Genomic DNA, 13,578 nt, shown 5'->3' on the forward strand with positions numbered 1-13,578 from the left:
TATTGGATAGAGTTTTGCCTTTTAAGATTTCTTTCAACTCTAAGAGTATTCCTTTCCTCAATTAAAACAGCTTAAATTTAAGAGCAGGAAAAGTAGTCATACTATATTAGGATTTTCCTAGGTTTTTAATCTACTGTGGATAACAGCTCAGTTCAGTTCACTTGCTCAGTCATGTCTGACTCTTTGCAACCCTATGGACTGCAGCACGCCAGGCTTCCCTGTCCATCACCAACTCCCAGAGCTCATTCAAACTCATGTCCATCACATTGGTGATGCCATCCAACCATCTCATCCTCTCTCATCCACTTCTCCTCCCGCCTTTAATCATTTCTAGGATCAGGGTTTTTTCAAATGAGTCAGTTCTTCCTATCAGGTGGCCAAGGTATTAGAATTTCAGTTTTAGTATCAGTCTTTCCAATGAATATTCAGGACTGATCTCCTTGCAGTCCAAGGGACTCTCAGGAGTCTTCTCCAACACCACAGTTCAAAAGCATCAATTCTTCAGTGCTCAGCTTTCTTTATAGTCCAATTCTCACACCCATACATGACTACTGAAAAAACTGTAGCTTTGACTAGATAGACCTTTGTTGGCAAAGCAATGTCTCTGATTTTTAATATGCTAATAGGTTGGTCATAGCTTTTCTTTCAAGGAGTAAACATCTTTTAATTACATGGCTGCAGTCACCATCTGCAGTGATTTTGTAGCCCCCCAAAATAGTCTGTCACTGTTTCCACTGTTTCCCCATCTATTTGCCGTGAAGTGATGGGACCAGATGCCATGATCTTTGTTTTCTGAATGTTGAGTTTTAAGCCAACTTTTTCACTCTCCTCTTTCACTTTCATCAAGAGGCTCTTTAGTTCTTCTTCACATTCTGCCATAAGATTGGCATCATCTGCATATCTGAGGTTATTGATATTTCTCCCAGCAGTCTTGATTCCAGCTTGTGCTTCATTCAGCCCATTGTTTTGCATGATGTACACTTCATAGAAGTTAAATAAGCAGGGTGACAATATACAGCCTTGACGTACTCCTTTCCTGATTTTGAACCAGTCTGTTGTTCCATGTCCAGTTCTAACTGTTGCTTCCTGACCTGCATACAGATTTCTCAAGAGGCAGGTCAGGTGGTCTGGTATTCCCATCTCTTGAAGAATTTTCCAGTTTGTTGTGGTCCACATAGTCAAAGGCTTTGGCATAGTCAATAAAGCAGAAGTAGATGTTTTTCGGGAACTCTCTTGCTTTTTCAATGATCCAGCAGATGTTCACAATTTGATCTCTGGTTCCTCTGCCTTTTCTAAATCCAGCTTGAGCATCTGGAAGTTCACAGTTCATGTATTGTTGAAGCCTGGCTTAGAGAATTTTGAGCATTACTTTGCTAGCATGTGAGATGAAAGCAATTGTGCGGTAGTTTGAGCATTCTTTGGCATTGCCTTTCTTAGGGATTGGAATGAAAACTGACCTTTTCCAGTCCAGGCCACTGCTGAGTTTTCTAAACTTGCTGGCATATTGAGTGCAGCACTTTCATAGCATCATCTTTTAGGATTTGAAATAGCTCAACTGGAATTCCATCACCTCCACTAGCTTTGTTTATAGTGATGCTTCCTGAGGCCCACTTGACTTCACATTCCAGGATGTCTAGCTCTACGTGAGTGATCACACCATTCTGGTTATCTGGGTCATGAAGATCTTTTTTGTAGAGTTCTTCTGTGTATTCTTGCCACCTCTTCTTAATATCTTCTGCTTCTGTTAGGTCCATACCATTTCTGTTCTTTATCGTGCCTATCTTTGCATGAAATATTCCCTTGGTGTCTCTAATTTTCTTGAAGTACTCTCTAGTCTTTTCCAGTCTATCATTTTCCACTGTTTCTTTGCATTGATCACTGAGGAAGTCTTTCTTTTCTCTCCTTGCTATTCTTTGGAAGTCTGCATTCAAAAAGGGTATATCTTTCCTTTTCTCCTGCCTTTCATTTCTCTTCTTTTCTCAGCTATTTGTAAGGCCTCATCAGACAATAATTTTGCTTTTTTGCATTTCTTTTTCTTGGGCATGGTCTTGATCACTGCCCCTTGTACAATGTCACGAACCTCTGTCCACAGTTCTTCAGGTACTCTATCAGATCTAATCCCTTGAATCTATTTGTCACTTCAACTGTATAATCATAAGGGATTTGATTTAGGTCATACCTGAATGGTTTAGGGGTTTTCTGTACTTTCTTCTAGCTCAGCTTCTAGCAAATCAAATAATTTGAGAAGTCAATTTACAGTTAAAGAAATGGGAAACAAAAGGTCTTGGTAGAAATTTGTGTTAAAGCCATATAAAATTTCAGTTTTCTCATATGATGAAAAACACTTTCCAGTTCTAGAATTCAAAGTGTTTTGTAATTTTCTCTATATACTAATTGAAGAATTCAAAATATTATGTATATATTAAAAATAACAAATACCATCAAAATGTTCACTCTCCATTTAATTTATATTAACATGAAATTCACTCATTTATAATTCAGTTACTTTCATTTTTCCTGTTTTACAGAGGATGCAACAGGACCTAGAGTTAAGGTGTTTGCCCCTAGACCATGAAATAGCAAGTAGCACACCTCGGCAGTTGAGCACTGGAGTTTATGTTCATAACCATTTCACTATATTACCTCTCATAAATAATATTCTTCTGTGGCATGGTATGAATCTTATTTATTACATCACATTAAGATTCTTTTTACCAGCTATTGCATAAAGCAGAATCAGTGATCCATGATTAGTCTTGCTTCTGATGCAGTCATGATCAAAGATAAGCCTAGGCTTTGAGAAGAAGTATACAAAGCAATAAAACAGAGCCCATTAGCAGGAAAACAATGGTCATTATTTTAATTCCTTACTTTATTATTTATACAAACCGAGACAATCACTACTGTCTCAGTCCCATTCCCCACCCCCGTCCTTTTGGACACAGTTATATAAAGTAATAACTGATTATTCAAACAAATAACAATGTATTACTCTACATATTCACACACAAACACAAAACCCTGCAAGTCAACTGTTTTGCCAAACCATTTTTATACACTGGGAGTTAAGGTGCTTGCTCTGAAAAGCAAGGTACATTTAATTTGGGGATTGAGAGATCTTTTTCCCCACTCAGTTTCACATATATTCTGTTTTTCACTTTGTGCTCTAAATAGTTAGTTAATTGGGACTATTTAACAGATTGCCTACGTGGCTGCTGAGAGTAATTGTATCTTAACAACAACTGAAGGAGTTTTTACTTAATTTGCAAGCAGTTTGGTTGAGAATGACCTTGCCCCCTACAGTTGGATTCAAAGAGTTAGGCAGAAGCTAAAGTGCTCCTGACTGCAGGAGGTGAAACTCATTCATATTCTTCTGTAAACCAATTAACAGTGAGTTGCCAGTGTATTTTCATCCCCCCCAATCACCTTAGCAACGAGGATATAGGAACAGCATGGACTTTCCTCAGAACGTGCAGTTTTTCCTAGCGCAAGAAGACAGGAACAAATGGGACTGGCAAAATTCCCAATGTATTTTAATCCTCAAAATGAGTGTCAGAATTTCCATGAAACATAGATTCCAATGTAAGAAGAAAGGGCTCAACTTCTCTTGTATATGCAATAATTAGTTATTTCTCAGTAGGACTACACTTATTTATTTTTAAAAATTTTCCTGACATAGTTTGACCAAGTTCAAATTAATTTCAGTCCAGAAAGAAAAGGAAAACATATTTCCAAGTAAGTAGGCTAGGCTCATTTGAATGGCAGGCCACTGATGGTAGTTACATTATATTCTTCTATGTTTGAGGAATATGAGCTCTAGAAAGTGGAGAAAGATAAAACCATATGGGAGTTATGAAGTCTACTGGAGTCCTTGGGGTCAGACAGAATCTGGGACAGGACAAACCCTGCCAGACAATTGAAGTCAGTATCTGTAGGTAATGAGCCAGAGAGCTTTGTTTAGTGTGCTTTCCCAACCACTCTCACCCTTCCCACATGGGAAGGTGAGAAATCTGTTCATTTGTGGATTTCTTACAGTTTTGATTGTTGCTGATCTTCTCTTGAGACAAAGAAGCAGTAAAACTAAAGCACAAATGTACTTAGGAACTATGCCATAGGACCTCAACCACCTAACCTCTCTACCTTCACTCTTTGGTATTTATCTTCATTCTTGATCCCTGAAAGATTAGTTCCTCAAGCAAACGTTCCACACAGTTCAAAAATCAGTAGTAAGAATTTTATGTCTACAGTTAGCAGATGGTTTGTCCCAATATCCAAAGTTTAAAAAATAAAGAACCAGTCTGTTGTTTCATGTCCAGTTCTAACTGTTGCTTCCTGACATGCATACAGATTTCTCAAGAGGCAGGTCAGATGGTCTCTTATTCCCATCACTTGAAGAATTTCCCACAGTTGGCTGTGATCCACACAGTCAAAGGCTTTGGCATAATCAATAAAGCAGAAATAGATGTTTTTTGGGAACTCTTTTCCTTTTTTGATGATCCAGCAGATGTTGGCAATTTGATCTCTGGTTCCTCTGCCTTTTCTAAATCCAGCTTGAACATCTGGAAGTTCACAGTTCATGTCTTGTTGAAGCCTGGCTTGGAGAATTTTGAGCATTACTTTACTAGCGTGTGAGATGAGTGCAATTGTGCTGTAGTTTGAGCATTCTTTGGCATTGCCTTTCTTAGGGATTGGGATGAAAACTGACCTTTTCCAGTCCTGTGGCCACTGCTGAGTTTTCCAAATTTGCTGGCATACTGAGTGCAGCCCTTTCACAGCATTATCTTTCAGTATTTGGAATAGCTCAACTGGAATTCCATCACCTCCACTAGCTTTGTTCCTAGTAATGTTTCCTAAGGTCCCCTTGACTTCATATTCCAGGATGTCTGGCTCTAGGTAATTGATCACACCATTGAGATTATCTGGGTCATGAAGATCTTTTTTGTAGAGTTCTGTGTATTCTTGCCACATCTTCTTAACATCTTCTGCTTCTGTTAGGTCCATACCATTTCTGTTCTTTATCGTGCCCATGTTTGCATGAAATGTTCCCTTGGTATCTCTGATTTTCTTGAAGAGATCTCTAGTCTTTCCCATTCTGTTGTTTTCTGAGAGAGAGGCATGAATGTAACTGTTGTAGATGCATGTGGATCTGGGCCACGTGCTGTTTGTGTGTGTGTGCTCACTCCTGTCAGAGTCTTTGAGACCCCGTGGACTGTATCCCTCTAGGCTTCTCTGTCCATGGTATTTCCCAGACAAGAATACTGGAGTGGGTTGCTACTTCCTACTCCAGGGAATCTTTCTGACCCAGGAATTCAACCTGTATCTTTTGCATATCCTGCATTGGCAGGCAGATTCTTTACCACTGCACCACCTGGGTAGCTAGGGCCACCTGCTAAAGCAGGTTATTTGTGCCGCCCAGCCCTGCGTGTGCAGAATCCTGGATGGACATTCTAATGAGTGCTGCTCATGATGGAATATTGCAGGACTCTTACTCCTATGATTTTTGAGTTCAAGCAAACCCAGCTTGGATTTCCCTGGTGGCTCAGTGGATAAGAATCTGCCTGCTATGCAGGGGCATGAGCTCTATCTCTGGTCTGGGGAGACCCCACACGCCTCGGGGCAACTAAGACTGTGTGCCACAACCACCAAGCCTGTGCTCTAGAGCCCATGAGCTGCAACTGCTGAGCCTGCGTGCTGCAACTACTGTAGCCCGTGCACCTACAGCCTATGTTCCACAACAAGAAAAGCTGCAGCAATGAGAAGGCTGTGCACTGCAATGAAGAAGAGCCCTCACACCGCAACTAGAGAAAGCCCACATGCAGTAACGAAGACCCAGCTCAGCCAAAACACAAAGTCTGTTTAAAATAGAAAAACCAGCTTATCATGGACAGCCCTTTTATAAATGATGGACCATGTGGTCATGTGATAGTCCATGGTCAGAGAGCCTAATTCTATCAGACCCAGTAGTAAGCCTGAAGATGTTTTGAGAAGATTGGTAATTCTCTCCTGCAAATAGCATGATCTTATTCCAGAATGCTGATGGACTTCATTGTGATTTTTCTAGTGGAGCTTACCAGAAATTCCACATGACATTGTTTCCCATCGCAGCTACCTTTATGTCTTTAGAGTAGCACTGATCTCTGCCTTTCTTCCTGAGCTTGTTATCTTTGTTAACTTACAGTATTGGCAGATGTGGGCAATTTCAGCAGCTTTCACTTGACCTTCCCAATTAAATAACTGTTATTCCACAGGTCTAGTATGAGGGTTCTTACAATTCCTTTGTGCATCCATTCCAATTATACATTTGGGGAACTGGTGACATCACCCATAGGTGGGTGTATAGAAAAAGGGACCTACTGTAAGCCAGACCTGTGATAGGAATCCACTTATTACTTGGCTCCTCTATGCCCCTACTCTAACATAGGAGCTGTAATGGTACTTGAGGTCCCTCGGTATTGTTAACTCAAACCTCATGTTCAAAAATCATTACAATGTCTGGATTTTCTCTTTCTCATAGTATAAGTTTACCCACTTAAAGCATCATGTCCTTTTGAGAAAGAACCAGAAGAATCATCACCATGTCTACTTGCAGTAGCAATTCAGGGCACTTCCTTATGGGGACCCAGCCTCTACTTTCACCAATGACTTCTGGGTCAGAAAACTGGCTGAGTTTGAAAATGGCAGATAAATAGGAACTTATGTTAGGACAGGGTCCTCAAGCTCCTGATCATTTAACTTTGATTTCTTTAGATTGTATACATTGAATAGTTTCTGTTGGCCCATCCCTGTTGGCTTAGATGGTAAAGATTCTGCCTGCCTCCTCAGGAAACCTGGGTTCGATCCCTGGGTCAGGATGACCCCATGGAGGAGGGCATGACAACCCACTCCAGTATTCTTGCCTAGAGAATCCCCATGGACAGAGGAGCCTGGCAGGCTACAGTCCATGGGGTTGCAAAACGTCTCACATGACTGAATGACTAAGCACAGCACTAGTTACAAACGTTTCATTAACCATCTCCACAGTTTTTTAATCAAGCCCCCTGGTGCCACTCCATCATGATGATTATACCCACATTGTTTCTTTTTTTTTTCCCCCACATTGTTTCTAACTCTTAAATGCCACCACCTGTTTTTTTATCTTCTGGTCCTATCAACCCTATTGCTCTGAGGAAACCTACCACTGATCTTTTCCTGAAGGACACTAAGTTACTCAGTGATGCTGGGGTTCCTCTCACTGTTGCATTTCTTATCATATTGGTAAATAGTGTGTTCTCTGGCCCCTCCCACAGACCTTAGTCAGCTGGTAAACATTTGGACCTTATATAACATATCCATTCCTCTGCACTCACTTCTCTAAGCCTTTTGATCTTTCTACTGCTTGCATGGCAGTTTGGAATTTCTAGCTTAATTAGTAAGGGTCATCCCTTTTTCCAGGTTTCTAAAAGCCTAAAAGCCTCCTGGCACTGATTCCCAGGGTCCTTGCCAGCATATGATGTCCTGTGTCATATCCAAGTCAATACTATACCCACCAGTTCCTGATAGTATGTTTCCTAAGTCCTACAATACTCTCTTTCCTCCCTTAACAAGCTCAGCACTTCCCAGACCAGATCATCTTGTCTCTTGACTGTAGTTTTTGTTGTCTGGTGGCCAAGAGAAAAGGTGTAGATAGATTGGAAGGGAGGAAGCTGCATTATTTCTTTGCAAAACAATGACTTTCGAATTGTTTCTCAAGCAAAGTGAAAGTGAAATCGCTCAGTCATGTCCAACTCTTAGTCATGAATGGAGATGACCGCATGGACTGCAGCCCACCAGGGTCCTCCATCCATGGGGTTTTCCAGGCAAGAGTACTGGAGCGGGTTGCCACTGCCTTCTCTGTCTCAATCATGAAGCTGTCATAATTACTGGGCAAGGGAAATTTTGATGACACATTTAGGGGCATATTAAAAGATAAAATTGATATCACTGTTAGAACATGTGAAGATGATCTTTCCTGGGAACTAAAATTAAAATTTTTACAAGAAGCCAAAATCCTCAAGCAATATAATCATACCAATATTGTAAAACTCATAAAAGTTAGCACACAAATACAGTCTATCTACAAAATTAAGGGACTTGTTCCAGGATGTGATTTCCTCACCTTTCTGAGAAAGAAGGATGACCTAAAACAGTTAGTGAAATTTTTATTAGATGCTGCTTCTGGATGGCAAATCTCAGGTAAAAATTGTATACACCAGGACCTTGCTGCAAGAAACTGTCTGGAGGTGAAACTAATGTTCTGAAAACCAGTGACTGGAATGTCTCATCAAGAGGATGGTGGTGTGCATTCACCTTCTGATTTAAAGCAGACTCCTATTAAATGGACAGTACCAGAAGCTCTCAATTATGGGAGATATCGTTCTGAGAGTGATGCATGGAGCTTTGGCATCCTCCTCTTGGAGACCTTCAGCTTAGGGATCTGTCCACACCCTTTTTGCCACCAGAGGAGATTTTATCCGTCTTTCCAGATTTAAATGAGTCACCGCCTTTTTCTTTGCCTGAAGATTTTGACTTATTTTTTTCCTTGTCTTTCTCATTTGGATAAGGAGACTCACATGAACTTTCACTTTTGTGTTTTGAAACCCCCATTGTTCCATTTTCCTCTTTCCGCCTCTTGGTTAAGTCCAGTGGCACTTCTCGGTCATTGTTTAAGTGATCCCTTTTCCGCTCTTTCTTGTCCTTTTCATCCTTTTTTTCTCTTTCTCTGGATCTTTCCCTTGACTTGTCCAAATCTTTCTTGTCCATTTCTCTCTTGGACAGTGGTGGAGGAGTATGATTAATGTAGAGCTTTGCTGAAGACTCTTTGAGTTCGATGAGACTGTCCTGTAGAAAATGAATGGAGATGGCAGGTGAACTGGCATAGTTCTCAGAACCCAGAGGAACTTTGGGAAGTACGGCTGTAACCTTTACTGTTGAGGAATGTGATGGAGAAGGATGGGTATCAATTTTGCGACGTTTCTGTTCCCTTTCAGGCTCTGCAATATCTGATCGGGGAACAGGTGACTTCAAGAACCCAGAAACTGGTGTTTTCTCTCCTCCTTTAACATTTTCCTTTGATTTCATTTCCTTTGCTGTATCTCGTTCTCTAGACAGCTCCTTCTCTCTTTCCTTTTCTTGAGTTGACTTTGATTCTACATTTGGGACAGTGGTCTTGAATTTCTCATCTTTAGCTTTTTCTTCCTTCTTGAATTTTTCTTTCTCTTTGTCAGATTTAAGTGTTCTTTCCTTCATCTCTCTTGCTTTTTCATCTTTATTTGGCCGTTCTTCCTTTGGTTTTTCTTTACCATCTTTACCAAGTACTCGGGCCTCTGGAGTAGTAGTTGGAGTCTTTTCTTTTTTCTCTTTTTCTTTCTCTTTTCCTTTTTCTTTGTCATTTTCTTTAACAGTTTTGCTGCTGTTAGAACCACTATTTCCATTATTTGAATTCCCTTTTGGTGTGGCACTAGAAGCTTTAAGAGCTTTCACACCACACTGAGATCTCTCCCTTGATTTATCAGTGTCCTCGGCACTGCTTTCGTCCAACTTAGATACACTTCCGATCGACGATGAAGAAGGCCCAGCACCAGGCCCATTTTGTACACTGGCAACTGCATTCCTTGGAGGGGGGTCTTTGTGATGAAACTCATTTTCAGGTATCATGTATGACTTTCTACTTTTCAACTGCCCAGAGTAGCCCATAGCCAATGCATATAGATCTGGCCTCTTCTCTTTTTCCTCTTGGCAGATTTTATGCACTCTTCTTTCCAAAGCTTGACCCAGATTCAAAACTTTTGGGTACCAAGGAAGTATTTTTGTTAGCACAATCAAGATATTCCTGATGTGCGTATATTCGCCTGTTTCAAGGCAATGTACCGATGCCTTGGTCAGTTTGTAGTGCCATTTATGTACAACGTGTCGAAAATTGTCATAGTCTAATTGATCAGCTTTATTTCCACCATCAAATCCAGTTGCTCGTAATATAGTAAGGAATCCTGGGTAATTTCCACATTCCTTTTCATACGTGGCTCTATCACTGTGCCACCTGGTCACAGTCTCTAACATGCAGCAAAGGAATCTCCCATATCGACTAGCTTCATTTTCAGTACAGCTTGAGACTGTGTAAATTATATCAGAGAAAACTCGATCATAGCAAAGAAGTGTGGAAAAATTTGGAGTTTTCTGTTGGTGTACCAATTCAACAAAACGAGCACAGTAAACAGCATCAATTGCTGAAAAAATACATCGAGGAAATATACACAGCTGTAGAAATTTTGTGATGGTCTCATTTTTGGTAGATTTTGCTAAAAGCCAGTTGTCCTTTTCCAGTTTCAGTCTCTGCAGAACTCGCTGTACATGTTCCATCTGTTTCTTTTCTTCTTCGAGAAGCTTGTCCTGAAGGGCAGTACATCGCTCCTTCTCTTTTTTCTTTTTATTTGGAGGCATTTCCTGGTTATCATCAATTGCTTTCATCTGGATTTTAAGTTTATTGACTTCCCGTTCATAGCTGGTATGTGGAGCTGCAAGGTCATACATTGTCAATGACCAGAATGTGGCATAGAATTGAGGACTGATGTCATCCCAGACTTTGGAAACGTGTAAGGAAACCACTGCTGCATGAACAGGAGCCATTACCATTTCACATGATGTGATGTACTTATGAACTTTATGCTGCTGTTTACTTCCCTTCTCTGATTTTTTAAGTTCGTCATACTTTGACAAAATACGGTGTGCATACTTTGGCCTAGACAGGAAAAATGCTGCATCGTGAGGTGTGTGAAATTCATTACAGAGCACATCAATTGAAGGCACTTGCTTTATATAATCTTCTGTGCTTAGATTAGATGCTAAAAACCCACCAAACTGTACCAGGGTATCATGACACTGATCATAGAGTTTTCCCACAAGTTTCAAATGTTTCTCTCCACTTTCCTGAAAGATTATCCCATTCCTCTGCTGAGCCATAAGCAAGCAGAGAGGAAGAGCAAGAGCATGGTCTAATAGTGCATCCTTTAATCTCTGGGAGGATTTTTTAGTGTTTCTTATCTGGCCAAAATAACCACCTTCAGCTTTTAGTTGTTCTCCACCAGTCATGGCTTCTAGTTGCTCCATTGTCATTTCTTCTGTAATTTCTATTCCTGCCATTTTTTGTACCACTTCTTTCAGTATAAGCAGGTCAAAACTTTTGCCTGCCTTTAGCTGATTAGCCACATACTGAAGAAGACCAGCAAGATCAATTGGATATTTACGAAAAACTGCACCACAGAAACTAGCCAGACTCTGAAGCCAACTTGAGATGGTTGTGTCGTCATGTTTCATTTTCTCCTTTTCTGGATTAGCTAAAGCTTCAATGATACAATAGGCCAAGATGTCATAATTCAACGAAGTGAGGTATTTCAATGAATCTACTACAGGTGCTATCAAGTTATCATACTTCTGTATTTGTGACAAGATATAATCAAACAAAATGGTTGGATTGCTGTGGCTCAGCTTCCCAATTTGTCTTCCAGAAGGCTTCACATTTTCCTTGGTTAGACGCTTCATGATATATTTGGCTCTGTCTATTGTTTGAGCTTTAACTTTTACTAAAAGTGGATGACTGTTGTAAGTTTCATTCTTCCACTGGCCATACAGACGATATCTATGCTGATATGGAAATGTTTTAAACATCCCCCATAGTTCCTCAGACATACAAGCATTGCAGTCCATCAAAGAAAGAGATGGAAGTAATACCTGGTCAGTAATGCTAAGCAAACAGCTAAGGATAACTTCCGTTTTCTCTTTATCTTCTTGTTTGCGTCCATCAGACTGAAACTCCTTCATAAATGACTTGCCTATCCGCACCACTTTAGCAAATAAAATGGGATCGTGAGAAAGGTGGGGACCAAGGTAACAGAACATATTGAAGACATCTCTCCTCAAATCTTCAAAGCTCTCTGCTTGTTTTGGCGCTCTCTTATTTTGCAAAGCACTAACAGGTGAGCCTTTAGCACCTTTAGGAATGCCAACTTTTCGGTAGAGAGGCTCAATAGTTATATGAATCAGCTTGCAAATAGCAAGGGCTATTAGTTTATGTGAAGCTGCATAGTATGGAGGCGTCTGATCCATAATGCTCTGCGCATGCTGCCAATCACCAATCTTTAACAAGGCTTCCAACAAACCAAGTTTTTGGTTGTCAGGTGGCTTCTCCACTTTCTCCTCTTCTTTTTCCTTTTCTTTCTCTCGCTCGTCAATTTTATCAGAAGACAATACAACCATTGTAAGTTTTCTAACGATCTGCTTAGCTTCTACAATTTCTCGCTTGTGTTCATCCATAATGCAATTATCAGCTGGAAGAAGATGTACATAAAGATCATCTAAATCAATAAGGTTAAATTGTAGAAGTACTGCTGCAACTCTGTATAAAGATGAAGGAGTCTCTCCATTTGGTTCCTGATAAAACTTGAATTTGAACCCAAGAATATGACACAGTGTTTGCGGCTCACACATACTCATGTAAGATTCTAATAAAGATATAAAGAAGTCATCTTGTTCCGGCCTGCATTCAAACACTTCTAAAATGACATCCAGAACTCTATTGGGATCCAGATTAAAGCATCCTATTAAAGATTTGATATTTTCTAAGATTAAATCACTAGTAATATTTCCAGATAAATCTTGCCCCAATTCAGCAATCAGCTTGGCATAACCTTCATTTTCTTCTCTTAACAAATTAAATTTTTGCTGCTTGTAAAAGAGTTTTGTCTTGATTTTAACTGACTTTTGATTGAATTGCTGTGATTGTTTGATAAGCCCTAACGATTCCAATGTTTCTGGATCCAAGCGTTCCTTTAGAACTGTGTCTGAAACTAAATACAAACATGCTAATACCAATTGTGTAAAATAGTCTCCCTTGCTTTTTTCTTCTAAACAATTTGTCTCGATATCTAATATGCAGAATACATCAGCAAGAATGGAGGGCATATCCTCACGAAATTCACTAATGTCACTAAGAACATTAGATGCCTGTTCATGCTTTAGATTTCCTTTAATGACATGGTATGATAATTCATAAAGAGCTTGCTGGAAATCTCTATAAGTTGAACTATCGAGGCTTTTATTTTCACTGAGGATCCGGCATAAATGTAAAAATTCGCCTCTCCCTGATTTCTCCCAGTTCTTTATCCACTCTACAGGAACCACCACAGTTACGGCCGCCATCTTCCCCTTACCAGTAGCAGAGGCGGAACCGGAAGTTGTAGGGAAGGCGCTGGTCCCGAGCATGGCGGCCGCCTGTCCCCGCTCCCGAGACTGCACAAGCAAAGGAGGAATGAAAAATTTTCAATGGGGAGAATTGAGCCATTAATGCAGAACCAGATTGTCCACAAAAATCTGGGCCACGTTTTTTAATGTGTCAACTCAAATATCACCATCACAAATCTCGGGGTTTCTCATTCCTGCCTAATCAACAAACTCTGACGTTAGTAAGGAGAGTTGCCTGGCAGAGGTGGAGAATGCAACTTTGTCCAGAGATCCACTACCTTTAGAATTAACTCTGGAAGTTTTTCTGCCCTTTCACAGCAGGAGGCA

The 13,578-nt window shown here is 40.3% G+C and overlaps 1 protein-coding gene across 1 annotated transcript; it reads right to left on the minus strand.

The window, feature by feature from the left end:
* Nucleotides 1–8,364: 8,364 nt before the first annotated feature.
* On the minus strand, nt 8,365–13,222 carry LOC113893303 (THO complex subunit 2-like). The gene is made up of 2 exons (XM_027543210.1): nt 8,938–13,222; nt 8,365–8,856 (listed from the first exon to the last, which is right to left on the minus strand). Exons 1-2 carry the CDS (start codon nt 13,207–13,209, stop codon nt 8,440–8,442), a joined length of 4,689 nt encoding a protein of 1,562 aa, XP_027399011.1. The 5' UTR covers nt 13,210–13,222; the 3' UTR covers nt 8,365–8,439.
* Nucleotides 13,223–13,578: the final 356 nt, after the last annotated feature.

Source organism: Bos indicus x Bos taurus, chromosome 1 (assembly GCF_003369695.1).
Source record: "Bos indicus x Bos taurus breed Angus x Brahman F1 hybrid chromosome 1, Bos_hybrid_MaternalHap_v2.0, whole genome shotgun sequence".
In the NCBI taxonomy this organism is placed as follows: domain Eukaryota; kingdom Metazoa; phylum Chordata; class Mammalia; order Artiodactyla; family Bovidae; genus Bos; species Bos indicus x Bos taurus.